The following is a 14,131-nucleotide window of genomic DNA, read 5'->3' as shown; positions in this document are numbered from 1 at the left end:
TTAGAAAAAAAAATAAAATTCACCGGTGAATCAAGAGAGCCTCAGGCTCAGAATATCCGGTGAAAAAGAAGCAGAGGGGTAAAGTAGCCAATGGCCAGCAACGGCGATGTTTGTGAAAACGATAATGTTTTACAAACACGGCCCGACCGAGCGAGCTTTAATATTCCCCGTAAAAGAGAGGCTGGCCGTGCACCGCGTCAACACCGTACGTGCATCAGCGCAGGAATAGCACGTGCACTTTATTTTTCGTCTGGAAATCGATCGCGCGAGCACGTCCCTTCTAACGTTAGGCTTGAAATAAATCTTGCGTGGTCGATGCCTCTGGAAAAGAGTGCCTTGGTATGAATGGAATGGACAGAAATTTAATATGCATCACCTTGGGCTGAAAATGGACAGATCTTCTTATATTTTATTCCTAGACTTTCCATCTTTCTATTTAAAATAAAAGGACTGAGTGCTTGATGATTCAATAATAATTCTGGGGCAGAGATTCTACCACCAGAGACAATTAAGGAAAGTAATTAAACCTTACACTCCAATGAAAGTTTCATTCTCATCATGTTATTGAAACAGAGCCATGTTTTAGCAACATGTTTCTATAGAGATTTGATCTACTGGGAGGGTCTCCTTGTACTCCCATTGGTTGCCACAGCCAGGTAAAATATTGACTTTCTCTTGAAGATGAGCAGTTGTAGGGATACATAGGGGGGCTCGAGTTGCCATTGGTCGCACGGAACAGGTAAGTCTGGTATTTATAGAGAAAGAAGGGAGGATTCCACTCCTATAGGATGGCCTTTAGCGACCCTTCTTCTTCACCATACCACCACCATTCATTCTCACACTCTTCAGGATATATCTGCCTTAAAACTAATAACAATATATATATATTAAACATAGGTCCCTGATGACTTGTTGCAATTATTACAAATTTTTTAAGATATGAAAATTAAGTACATGAAATGTTTGATCAAGGACTATGATTTTGAATAGAATGAAAAGTAAGAGAGTCAGAGTTATTGAATCTCTGCGGCAGCTTATTTCACGCGACGGTGGAGGCCGATACTCCAAACATAAACGTCAGATACTGTTCGTTTTACGCAAACATTCTCGATAAGCAAACACGAGCGTTAATCATCGGGACCGGCCACCACTGTGTGGAACGAATCCACCGAAAGTCAGGTAAATCATTCCGGGTTTCTCGAGTTACAGAGATGTGGGTGCGATATTTTACAACGGGACGTGACCACCCTATTGTTTCGCCTACTCTTATTGTCAGCCTTAGAAGGCTCAGCATTTGGAAGACTATTATTTCCTCAAAATAGCCTGACATCTTTCTACTTGACAATTTATCAACGACTTGATCAATTTATTAACGGTGATCATCTGAAGAGCATCTAAGGAAAAGTAGAGTGGAAGGCAGGAGAATTCCTTCGTTTCCGTCGCGACGAGATTCACACGCACGTGCATCGTCCGTGGCGTGTAAATAGAGGGCGGAGGTGACATATAGCGACAGCCAGGGCAAGCGTGTCGACCATTTAGGCGACTATTAGCAGCTTCACAGTCTCTTCAACGCACGTGCGTCTCGCGACGCATCGTCGACTCCTGGGGCAGGCTATATTACTTCATCCTTCCACGCTTTTCTGGTATACATCATCCATTCAGCGATATTTATCAACCACCGTACTGGTAATTTTGTAACTATAGATTGGACTAATTATTCTGCAGGATGCATTATTTCATTCCCCCATGCCTTTTTTAATTATCAACCTCATACTGGTTATTCTTTAACTATAGATGAGACTAATTATTCTGCAGGATGCATTACCTCATTCCTCCATGCCTTTCTTATACTCTTCATCTATTTATTAATATTTATCAAACACCATACTGATCATTCTTTAACTATAGTTAGGATTATTATGCAGGATACATTACTTCATTCTTCCATGCCTTTTTTATACTCTTTATCCATTCATTAATAACTATCAACCTTATATTGGTCATTTTTTAATTATAGATAGAACTAATTATTCTTCAGGATACATTACTTCATTCTTCCATGTATTTCTTATTCTCTTCATCCATTTATTAATAATTATCAACCTCCATACTGGTTATTCTTTAACTATAGATGAGACTAATTATTCTGCAGGATGCATTACTTCATTCCTCCATGCCTTTCTTATACTCTTCATCTATTTATTAATAATTATCAACCTCCATACTGGTTATTCCTTAACTATAGATAGGACTGATTATTCTGCAGAATGCATTACTTCATTCTTTCATGCCTTTCATGTACTCTTCTTCCATTCACTAATATTTATCAACTACCATACTGGTCATTATTTAATTATAGATAGGACTAATTATTCTTCAGGACACATTACATCATCCTTCCAGGCTTTTCATATACTCTTCTTCCATTCACTAATATTCATCAACCACCATACTGGTCATTCTTTAATTATAACTAGGACTGATTATTCTGTAGGATACATTACTTCATTCTTCCATGCACTTCTGATATACATCATCCATTGATCAATATTTATCAATCACCATTCTTTAACCATGATTTTTTGATGAAGATTGCTGATGATGTTTGAGGTTAAAAAATACAATTCCAAAAATAAAAAAAAGAATATCTGTGATGGAATTAGTGAAACTCACCAAGGAAGTGATAATGATGCTTGAAACTATGAGGAATTAACTCAAAGGATCAAAAAGTGAAAGATTTTCTATGAAGGAGTTAGTCGTCAATTCACATTGGAATGATTTTTTTCTTATCTATATTTGGCTCCACCTTAAAAATTACTCGGCTCGTTTAGTCGGTCGTTAGAGTGGATTTAACTGGACGAAACGAGGGAGAGTGTGTCAGATATCGTTCGACCGAGTTCTGGTAATCCTCGCGCGGAACGGACGGCAATAAATTCTCGGAGACGCCGCGTCGAGAAGGAGAATCAGTGTTACGCAGCCCATTTACTTCTCGAGGCACCACCTAAAATCAGTTAATTATATTCCAACTTCCTATATTTGACCTCGCAAAATGAATAACTTCAATGCACATATTCTAACATCATAATTAATTAATAACATTTTATGCAATGCCTTGAGTCATAAACCTCTTCTAATTTTGTTCCTAAACCCATTATTCCTTCTATTTCCAGCTTCTTTTATCTCAATTAAATTTACATTCTTTATTCTAATGATTTAGTAACGATTAGGTAGCATCTGAATGCAAAAACTGTAAGGTATTCGCGGCGGCTGGACAAAAGAAGAAGCGCGAGGCTTTTACAAAGAGCATAACGACGCGGACAATTTGTAGCAGAGTGTCAACGAAGCCGTTTCTATTTTCGAGACGATGCGTGTTGCTATCTTTTCGCCTGTATTCCCTCGTCGACTGCTCGTCTTTCTCTGTCTCCACCTACTCCTCCTTCGTCTTTTTTCAGCCGACTCCGCGCCACCGGTGCACCGCTCTCTCCTACGTAAATTTACACTCGATTAATCCATCCACGTGGTCGTCTCTTGTTATCGCGACACGCGATTCCTCAATCTGTTCTGAACGATGAAAATAAGAAAAATAAGAAAAATGAGAGTGAGAGAGTGGGATAAAAAAGTAGAAGAAATAATTTCAGCGGTAGATAAATATAAACTTGGCCGAGCAGGAAGAAAAGGTCACGGAGTAATGGAGATTATGTTTGATATTCAACAGAAAATATTTACAAACCAATGAATGATTTCTGTAAATAATAATAAATTCTGTTTGACGAGTTGTTGAACTTTGGAGTTTCTAAACCTTGATGCTCCTTGGCTGGCGATAACGCTGATATCCAGGATCTGCGAACAGTGCACTATTATAAAAAGAATCAGAGACATGGAACGGGTAGTATTAATAATAAAGATGGAACACGATAGTGCGTACCTTTTTCGAGCACATTGTGCTTGGAAAGCAGCTGGCACGTACAGAGCGTCCTAACAGCACGTCTTTCTGCTACCTCGTGACACGTACGCGTGCATTAAAATTGAAGACTATTCGGGTTTCAAGGAACCAAAGAGTGCAACGTGCTAGCAGCTCGAAAGGTTTGCACATTTTAGGATCTTTTATTTGATATGCAGACAAATTCTGGATAGGGTAAACGTGCCTTAATTCCCTAGTCAATGATCAGACTCCCTAGAAATAAACTGGTTAGGAATAAGGGATAATAAACTCTCCAGGTCCAATAAAATGAGATAGCCATCCCCTATTGTACCAGCAAATTTTTACCCCATGGAATCCATAGAATAGGCCGCCAAGATGATCTGTACCAAGTTTTATCCAAATCGATTAATGGGAACATGGTCAAAATGGCGCCCAAAGTTGACCATTTTAACATGGGGCTTTATGGGGATTTGTTGAAATCATGCTTTCGGCATCCTAGTTTCCGGATATGTTAAACTAGACGATAATACCTTTCAAATGAGCCCATGGGCATCAAAATCGTCAAACGGGAACTTGGTCAAAACCCGTTGTGAAGAAATGAAGAAAATCTTCAAAGTCGATTTCTGACCAAGTTCCCGTTTGACGATTTTGATGCTCATGGGCTCATTTGAAAGGTATTATCGTCTAGTTTAACATATCTGGAAACTAGGATGCCGAAAGCACGATTTCCATAACTCCCCATAAAGCCCCGTGTTAAAATGGTCAGCTTTGGGTGCCATTTTGACCATGTTCCCATTAATCGATTTGGATAAAACTTGGTACAGATCATCTTGGCGGCCTATTCTATGGATTCCATGGGGTAAAAATTTGCTGGGACAATAGGGGTTGACTAAGGTATGGAGATGGCCATCTCCTTTATAGATGTATTGGTGAAAATATGAATTATAGCAAGCCTTACTGTGATGGTGATTGGATGGTTGACGACTGGTCTTAACATTTACCCTACATATTTTCTTGATCATTTATTTTCTATTCCAATGCTTAAGGTCTATGCGTCTCAATATAAATCTGAAAACCAGGCTGCAAAATGAAAAGCTACAAATTGTCTCATGTTATTCTACCATATTAACAACATGTTTTATTTCAGATACATAAACAAATGTCATTCATTTGTTGTAACTGAAAATAACGACAGAAAAAAGTAACATAAAAAAAAATTATACCTCAAAAGTAGGATTGTGATCGTGGAAGGTGTAATAGAGACTAAAGCCTATTTGATTATTCCTTTATATTAACAATATATTTAATCTTCGGTACACGGGTAAAATCCACGTGCACAGGATGAACTGTATTTTTATAATCGGATGCACTGATAAAAACACTCGCGCACAAAAATGTCCTTCAACGTTTTCTTTAATACTTGATCCTAAACGATGCTGCTCGACACACGGGGAATGACTGACGGAAGGTGAATGGAAATTTCACGTACAACGTACACGCTGCTTGCCTTCCAATCGAACGGCTAATCCTCTTCAAGAAGATCGTCATCGAGACTTACACCCTGAAACAGAAAATATATTCTTAAGCATGGTTACTTCAAGGTTACATCTATTCCTACTAATTTTGACTCTGATTTAGCATATGGGCCGCTCCCCCCAGGGGGGGGGAGGGCGATTCAAGTCAGTCGCAACTTAGAACACTTATACCTCCACCCCCATAAGACCTCGACACCTGGAAAAACCATATTTGTGATCCTCATCCTCCAAGCTATCCAACTGTAACCCCCCCCCCATCTCCGACCCTATAAGCGTTCAACGCCTGGAAAAATTATATTTGTGATCCTCATCCTCCAAGCTATTCAACTATATGTATAACTCCCCCCGGGGGAGCGGCCCATATACTAAACTGATGCCCTAACTTCATCAACGGGTTAACATACCGTTCCAAATATTTTAGAACAGCGTTGGGAATTAAGTGCTCTTTTCGGCCAGTTTTCACAGGTTACCCCCCTTTCCTCCCGGCGCTCGCCGTGCCCCGAGGGCCATAGTCCTGGAGACACCCCAGACGCGTGCCGTATGAACTTTTCAGAACGCATTGGGGCTACACACGTATCAATAGATTTCCAAGGAAGGGGGTAAGATATTTTGCCAGGGAGAAGAATAATGTGGGGGATAGGAGGCCTTGATTCCACAGTATGAAGGGGGAGGATCAGGGCCGGCCCAGGGCCTAGGCAGACTAGGCGGTCGCTTAGGGACCCCCAAGGTCCAGGGCCCCCATAAGACAATTTTGCGTCTAAGAATGCAAGAAGAGTAATGTTTACTTGAATATTAATCTAAATTAGTTATACAAGCTTTAATGTTAATTTTATAAATTTTATTTGAGGTACTTTTTTTTATGTCATATATATGAAGGGGCCCTTTTTCGCAGCTCGCCTCGGATCCCCGAAATCTCAGGGCCGGCCCTGGGGAGGATAGGGGCCCGGTAGTAAGAATGAACAGGGTTAGATCAAATCATTTTAATCTGGGTGCTTCCTTCTTTAGGAAAGACCTGGTGGAGACACAGGACTGTGAATGTGGAAATGGGGTGGAAGATTTAAACCACGTGGTGTGGGGGTATGATAGATTCTATCAGGAAAGAGAAAGAGGGGGAGGCCATTTATGGGATTATTATGAAGGGTAATCTAGCAGTAACAAAGAAACTTATAAAGTATCTGGACAAATTGAATAAAATTGTATAGGGAAATGGACGTGGATTGGAGCAAAAGATATGCTCCTGACAATAGGGTAGCTGGGTTAGGTGAGAGAGAAGGAGATGACCCCTGGACAATGGGCAAATAGTGTGTGGGGAAGGATAGGATGTGTGGTGGGATGGATGGAAAAAAGGAATCTGGATGATAACGAAAGGATGTGATAGTTTGCAATGTAAAGAATTATACCATAAACGACTGTAAAGAGTTATAAGATTTTGTTTAAGTTTCGCAAGGTGATAGAGGAGGGGATGCCCTCCTAGAACGCCATCTTGGACGAGTCCACCCAAGTAAAAAATTTATGTATGTATGTAATAGATTTCCACATTACTCATGGGGTACGATCCATACGGCACGCGCCTGAGATGCCTAGAGGACTAGGGCCCTATCATGGGGCACGACAAGCAGTGGGAGGACAGGGGGGTAACTTCTGAAAATTGGCCGAAAAGAGCACTTAATTCGCTGTTTTAGAATAAATGTATTATCTGAAAGGGGAATATGTGATAAATGATGGAAAAGGTACACCAAGTAGAATACAGAGGGTTATGTGCATGAATGTTATGGCAATAAAGCTGTAAAGAAAATGAACCGTGACTGGCGTGAAGTCAACAAACCTTAAGCTTCTGAATCCCCTCCATAAGGATTGGTTTCACAGTCTAAAGATCTCAGATGAGGTGTACGATCAATACTATTGAATTGTAACTAAATAAATTGTTATTATTGAAAATACTAATGACGGTCCCTCAGTTTTATTCAACGGACGTTTCATTTTGCGCGCTAATTCGAACGTGTTCACATATATTCGCCAGGATCGATATAAAATGGTACACAGACGGTCGCGAGTGTGTTACGCTCGGCTTCAGACTGTTTTCGTAATGTAATACCCGGCTAGAATTACACGTCTGTATTTAAGGGTATTAAGGCATCGTCTAGTTGCACCCTGCTTATTCGCCATCCTCCCTTCCTCTCTTTCTCTTCCGCTTGACCTCGATTCACCTATCATCTTTCTACTCACAATTTTGATAAACGCATTTTTCTTTCTTTCAAAAATCATTAAGAGAAGGAATTCTTTTAAGGTCACAGACTTACTTTCAGTTTTAGAAGTACTTATGTCAGGCAGCATGCATAAGGTTGCATGGAAAAAAAGGCAAAAATGAGGCACGATATTCATACAAAATGAAGATTAGGGATGTGCGGGTTCGGGCGGGCTCGGTCGGGTGGCCCGAGTGTCTCGGGTCAGGTCGGATGAAGTCGGGCAGACTCGGGCGGCCCGCGACCCAACTCTCACGTCCGAACCTGCCCGACTTCATCCGACCTGAGCCGAGACACTCGGGCTACCCGACTGCAGGTATGTACCGGACACCCGTCCGAGCCCGCCCGATGTTTTCCGAACCGACCCGAACAGTCGGGCCGCACATCACTAATGAAGATACAAGAGAAAAATCGTTTAAAGAAACGAATAACAGACTTACTGTTGTATCTAACGTTTCGTCGAGTTCGAAATCAAGGTCCAAATCGTCGTCGTCCACGGTGAGCGGCCTAGAGTTACTGTTGGTCTTGGTAACTTTTTCAGGAACGCTTGCTTTCTCCGTAGAGGATGGAATCACCTTACTAATATCCAGATCTTGTAACCTGTTCGTCAGAACTTCGGTCGGTGCTACTTCAGCTTCGTTGTTAGTCGTCGGGCCAGCTTTGTACGTGAACTGATTCGCCTCTTCGGCAGCTAACATCTCTTCGAATGGTTTTCGTTCAATGTTGGACTGCAACAAACGGAAATATAGAGAGAGAAATAAAATATATCAAAATAAATTGCTTGTATTTTACTGGTCAGTATTTAAATATGAAGTTTATGTACTAACCTAACCTGACCTAACCTAACCGTTAGTATTTTTATACTGACCATTTTGGTAATAAAATACTGCCCCAAACATGGATTTAAAAACTGACCATTTAATTTATTCCCAAAATAAATATGTCCTTACTTGCACATTCGGGAAGGCAGAGGCTGGAATCTTCTTCTTGCTGTCCTCCCTAAGGAACTGTTCCGCTTTAAGTGCTTCTCTGTACCCAGGAAACAGATTTTCATACTGCTCAGGATCAGCCAAGCTCTGCCCAGCCTTCTCGCTCACCGCGGACAACTTCTCCTTCCATAGCTTAACGATAGAAGAAATTCTACTGGGTGCGTACGTTCTTGCGAAGAACGCAGCCTCCGGGATTCTATCCGTTTTGATGAGAATGTCTAAACACTTGTCGACGTCTCCAAGAATGAAGTAAGACAAGAAGGAGATGTTGTTTTTCCCCGTTTCGTTGGCGTCCGTGCCGAGTTTCTGTATCATGTTCGCGTTGCCGGTGCTGGTGGCCAGTAACAAGAGTCCACCGAAATCTTGCGCTTGATGCAAGCATTCCTGCGCCAGGCATAATTTTCCTTTCTGCGTAGCGAGCGACGCCAATTGCCGCCATTTCTGTTGGCTGTTCGCTTCTTTAGCGAGCGCATGCGCAGTAGCCAGGTCTCCCAATGCCAGAGCCAATTCGAACCTGTGTTCTGGGTCGGTGGACACAGCCAATGCTTGCTCTTTGAAACCCTACAATATTTCAGAGTTAAATTACTCATCTCTAACACAAAGAATACTTGTGCAAAGAATATTATTTAAAGAATACAAAACCTGTTTCTCCAAGAAGTGTGCAACTCTTGTTCTATGTTCCTTTGGAACTGTAGGCAGTACTCTGTCGGCCGTTTCGAAATCCTTCCGCATAACAGCCGTTTGATATTCTAATACGGAAAGTAACAGGGAATACGAGACAACAGACAATTCCTTGTCGCACAAATACAATCTATTGTCTCTGGGAACATATCCAAGAAGATACATCGGTCTGTCCAAATGCGAGACGGTTACAATTTCACCGCCGACAAAATAATTCACCCGATTGACGCTGTTTGTGTAAATGAAACAATCGCCCACCCATAGACCAGTTTTCACCACCTCGTTCATCTCTGCGACCATCTGAAATGAATTAAAACCCATGTTTCACGGTTTCATTTTTTTTTTTTTTCATTCTTGCAAATAATCTACCTCGAAGGCGTCTTCGATGTCCTCGGAATTTTCAGGAGCATTCACAACAGCATCACCGTGATATTTTAAGATGAAGTATTGATCGGTCGTGGCTAGTGTAACGAGAGAAGCGTTTTCAGCCCAGTAAACGTGAGTAGGTTGAATGTCTATACGACGGACTAGCTTTAACGTGTCCCAGTCGAAGAAGGATAGGCCAGATCCGGATGATACGCCCAATAAGAATCCGCCAAAGATACCTGTGCGATAAGAAAAATATGAATAAAAGATATATATACAGTGTCCCATAACTCCTGCAACACCTGGAAATGGGGGGTTGCTGGGGTGATTCTGAAGAATTTTTTCCTTTACCAAAATGCTGGTTGAGGCTTCGTTTTTGAATTATTAACGAAAAACACTGGCCGTGAAGAAACGCATTGACAAACGCATTCGTTATGAAATGAATAACGAATAATTCCACATTGTTCTTAATTTAAGACCACATTAACGAAATGCATTTGTTCACGACCGAGCGCGGTTCAGAGCCAACGCTCAATCTTGGGAGTGTTGGCTCTGAACCGCGCTCGGTCGTGAACAAACGTATTAGCACAGCGCAGGTACCGAGGGAGGCGTGCGATTAATGTTACAATATCAATCATAGTATCCATTTGTCTAGTGAAAAAGCACTGACTTTGGAGTACAAGTTTAACCGCAGCAAATATCATAAATCTAATTATTTAATAAAAGCGTTAAAATAATTAACATAATCATCTGATAAAACCCTTAGAATATTCAATAATTTAGAATTTCAATAATTTATTTGAAATTACAAAATACACTAGACGAACGGACAGTATGATTGATATTGTACAGTATCAATCATAGTGTCCATTCGTCTAGTGAAAAAGCACTGACTTTGGAGTACAAGTTTAACCGCAGCAAATATCATAAATCTAATTATTTAATAAAAGCGTTAAAATAATTAACATAATCATCTGATAAAACCTTTAGCATATACAATAATTTAGAATCTCAATAATTTATTTGAAATTACAAAATACACTAGACGAACGGACAGTATGATCGATATTGTACATTATCAATCAGTGTCCATTCGTCTAGTGAAAAAGCACTAAAGGGGAAGGTGCCCCTACCATCTTATGTGAACGAGGGTCACGCGCGAGCGCGCAGCCATTATGCCTCATTCGCATGAGGTGGTAGGGGAACCTTCCCCCTCAGTGCTTTTTCACTAGACGAACTGACACTATGATTGATATTGTACATTGTCTTAAATTAAGAACAATGTGGAATTAGTCCCACGCTTCCTTCGATACCCGCGCTGTGCCAATGCGTTTGTTCACGACCGAGCGCGGTTCAGAGCCATCGCTCAACCACGAGAGCGTTCATCAAATATTCATGAATAACGAATAATTCCACATTGTTCTTAATCCATTATCCACCAATGTCCCATTTTTGGGACACATTTTCAAATTCTTTTCTTTTAAAAATTATCAGTTATTAAAAATTATTAGTTATTAAAAGAAAAAAATTTGAAAATGTGTCCCAAAAATGGGACATTGACGGATAATGGGTTAAGAACAATGTGGAATTATTCATTATTCATGAATAACGAATGCGTTTGTTCACGACCGAGCGCGGTTCAGAGCCATCGCTCTCATTGGCCAGTGTTTTTCGTTAATAATTCAAAAACGAAGCTTCACCCAACATTTTGGTAAAGGAAAAAGTTGTTCAGAATCACCCCAGCAACCCCCCACTTCCGGGTGATACAGGAGTTATGAGACACCCTGTATATAAAAGAGCATACTGAATAATGATCATTTACCATCAGCACCAAAGTCGGGTTTAAAGCTCTTCTTTTCCTTGAAATTCTTGAAAACTTTGACAGTAGTGTTACTTTCTCTAACAGCATACTGGCTGGAATCAGCAGCCCAAACAAACTCTGATGCCTGACCAAATGCTTTATTTCTTAGCGCCATGGATGTGTAAATAATATATTCCCCATCGCCGCAAACCACAAGAAATCTTCCATTTGGATTGTGCTGGATGGTCTGTGGATAAATCTCACAGGCGCCCATATCTTTGACCGCCAATGGGAGCCTCTCTCCATCCTGCGCTTCCTCCCCCAAGGCTTTCAAATTTACTTGCTGAATCTCACTGTGTTTCGCCCATACAATTTTACCGCCTAAAGAATCCATGGAAACGGCCGGCTCTTCTCTACCAACTTTTACCATAACACTGCCCTCGTCGTACCCTATTGCAACGTTGTTCGAGCCTCGCATACAGGAAATCGTCCATACTCTCTCGAAACCATAGTTAAGTGACGATTCCAGTCTGTACGTCCCTGCGTGCCATATTCTTACAGTACCATCCTCGGAACCAGTAAGTATAATTGGTAGTTCTGGATGGAAACAGACTGCTGAAATATTCTGTGTGTGCCCCTCCAGTGTCTGTACACAGGTCTTGTTCTGATAGTCCCATATTTTAACGTATTTGTCGTCCGCTCCTGATATTAAATACGGTTTATCACCGCCATGGTAGTAATCGACGCAATTAACACCCTTCTCGTGACCCTCCAGTGTGAAATTAGCAGTGGAAGATCCAAGCTGCCATACTTTCACAGTTCTATCCAATGAAGCGCTTGCAAACGTATTATTATCCTTTGGATTAAATACAATTTGCATGACGTAATGAGTGTGCCCTTCGAATACTTGTTGCCCTATCCAGGCCTTCTCCCAGTTCCATAATTTAATTAACATGTCATCTAAACAGAACATTTGAGAAATGAAGATACTAAAATATTGTAATAAATAGGTAAGCGAATAAACACCTACCGCTACTTGTCAATATAAATGGCTGCGTTGGATGTACCGCAATACATCTGACATAATCGCTGTGTGCTTCGAAAGAGTGCACCCTCTCCAAAGTATTATAATTAAACACTCTTATTTGCATATCATCGGAGCCAGTGACAACCCAATTCTTACGTGGCACAAATTTGGCTGTACGAACTGGCAAGTCGCACACCTCGAATGTTTTAACCAACATTTGAGTTTCATGATTCCAAATATTAACGTTTCCTTGATACAACGAACAGAGCATCCACGGTTCAGTTGGGTGAAGATCTACGCTCTTCACTCTGTCTGACCTTGCGGTCAGCTTCCGCTTGATATCTAACCTGAGTGGCTATAACAGAAAAGGAATATAAATCTGTATCTTAAATAAAATGCATGTTTTGTAATTATGGAAGCAGGCAAAAGGAAAGTAATCAATTTATTATCATTTGATACATGTAATTTTATTGTAGTTTAAGATGAGAATGAGAATAGAATGAAATATGTGACACATTTATTAAATGCTTGTCATACACGCTGAAAATGATATAAAGAAATTCTGGTAAGATATTAACGAAATAGGATGTCATATTGTAGAAAAAATGTTGTTCTTTAATAAATGGGAGTGGATATTTTGACGTGTCAAAAAGGTAAGCACGGGAGTAGTGTCAATAAGCAAGTGTCTACAGGTGTTTATCAGTGACATACAATTTATCTTTTGCTCCCTTCATTTTAAAAATACGTACCATTTTATGCTATACAACGTGTATGTATTCGCAATGTTCAACAATTTTAAGATAACTGATGTAGACAGTAACAGAACCGAATCTCCTGCCATCAAGTTAGGACGTGGCCGATGCTCGTAGCGAAAATGGCGTCCGCCTGTACCAGATGCTCATCACTGAAATACCGATTGATTAAATAATATTCCAGCAATCTTTTCTTTACATTATTTGAAGCAAGATTACTGTAAGAGGTATATGATAAAATTCAGAAAAGTACACGTGTATGTATACTCTGTCAAGCGAGAGAATAACCTTCCTAGATGACGAGTTTTCGTTCTTTCTGCGCATGTTAACTCGATTCAATTCTACGCACTCTGTAATATGTGGCGAGACGCATGCGTCTTTACGACGATCGTGATGCCGAAAATATATACCAAGCGTGCAAGAAATTTAGTTGTGACCGATTTTCCATATGGTTCTCATTATTCATACGTGTTTCTCCACCGTGTATATAACCACAAAGGCAGAAGCTAGCTGTAGATGGGCATCACACCCATAATTAAGAACTTTCCTAGGCTGTCGATATGCGCGAAACGAGGTTATTTTCTCGCTGGACAGAGTGTTCTTCTGTATTCAATCTGTATACATATGTAAGTAAATTCAAGAGACTTGAATTTGTGCCTCAAGTACAAAAATGTGAAACATTGCGCATTGCAACAGTCTAACGCAACTTGACGATAACAGCAGATTGCTTCGATGTATCACCGATATTGGATGAAGGTTTCATTATGAAGTCTTTGGTGGCGTCACACGTTAATTATTAATTAATTGCGAAATTA

General features: G+C 40.5%; 1 protein-coding gene across 3 annotated transcripts; it reads right to left on the bottom strand.

Annotated features, from left to right (window-relative positions):
* Positions 1-5,096: 5,096 nt before the first annotated feature.
* Positions 5,097-13,771, bottom strand: beta'COP (coatomer subunit beta'). Of its 3 annotated transcripts, none has more exons than XM_034334371.2 (9): positions 13,536-13,771; positions 13,314-13,468; positions 12,568-12,919; positions 11,559-12,497; positions 9,740-9,975; positions 9,332-9,670; positions 8,651-9,250; positions 8,141-8,428; positions 5,097-5,483 (listed from the first exon to the last, which is right to left on the bottom strand). In XM_034334371.2, exons 2-9 carry the CDS (start codon positions 13,314-13,316, stop codon positions 5,445-5,447), a joined length of 2,796 nt encoding a protein of 931 aa, XP_034190262.1. In that variant the 5' UTR covers positions 13,317-13,468; positions 13,536-13,771; the 3' UTR covers positions 5,097-5,444. The 3 variants fall into 3 exon arrangements, with proteins under 3 accessions (XP_034190262.1, XP_034190263.1, XP_076545602.1); XM_034334372.2 differs by having other exon boundaries at positions 13,605-13,771; XM_076689487.1 differs by having other exon boundaries at positions 13,314-13,575.
* Positions 13,772-14,131: the final 360 nt, after the last annotated feature.

Source organism: Osmia lignaria, chromosome 8, assembly GCF_051020975.1.
Source record: "Osmia lignaria lignaria isolate PbOS001 chromosome 8, iyOsmLign1, whole genome shotgun sequence".
Taxonomy (NCBI): domain Eukaryota; kingdom Metazoa; phylum Arthropoda; class Insecta; order Hymenoptera; family Megachilidae; genus Osmia; species Osmia lignaria.
The sequence above is the reverse complement of the archived record's forward strand: the minus strand, read 5'-3'. Positions and strand labels throughout refer to the sequence as shown.

Excerpts from the sequence above, each read along its gene's own strand:
- beta'COP (XM_034334371.2), bottom strand. Across the intron at positions 12,498-12,567 it reads ATTTATATTGACAAGTAGCG|ATGACATGTTAATTAAATTA; the intron begins GTAGGTGTTTAT and ends TGTTCTGTTTAG. Across the intron at positions 9,251-9,331 it reads CACACTTCTTGGAGAAACAG|GGTTTCAAAGAGCAAGCATT; the intron begins GTTTTGTATTCT and ends GAAATATTGTAG.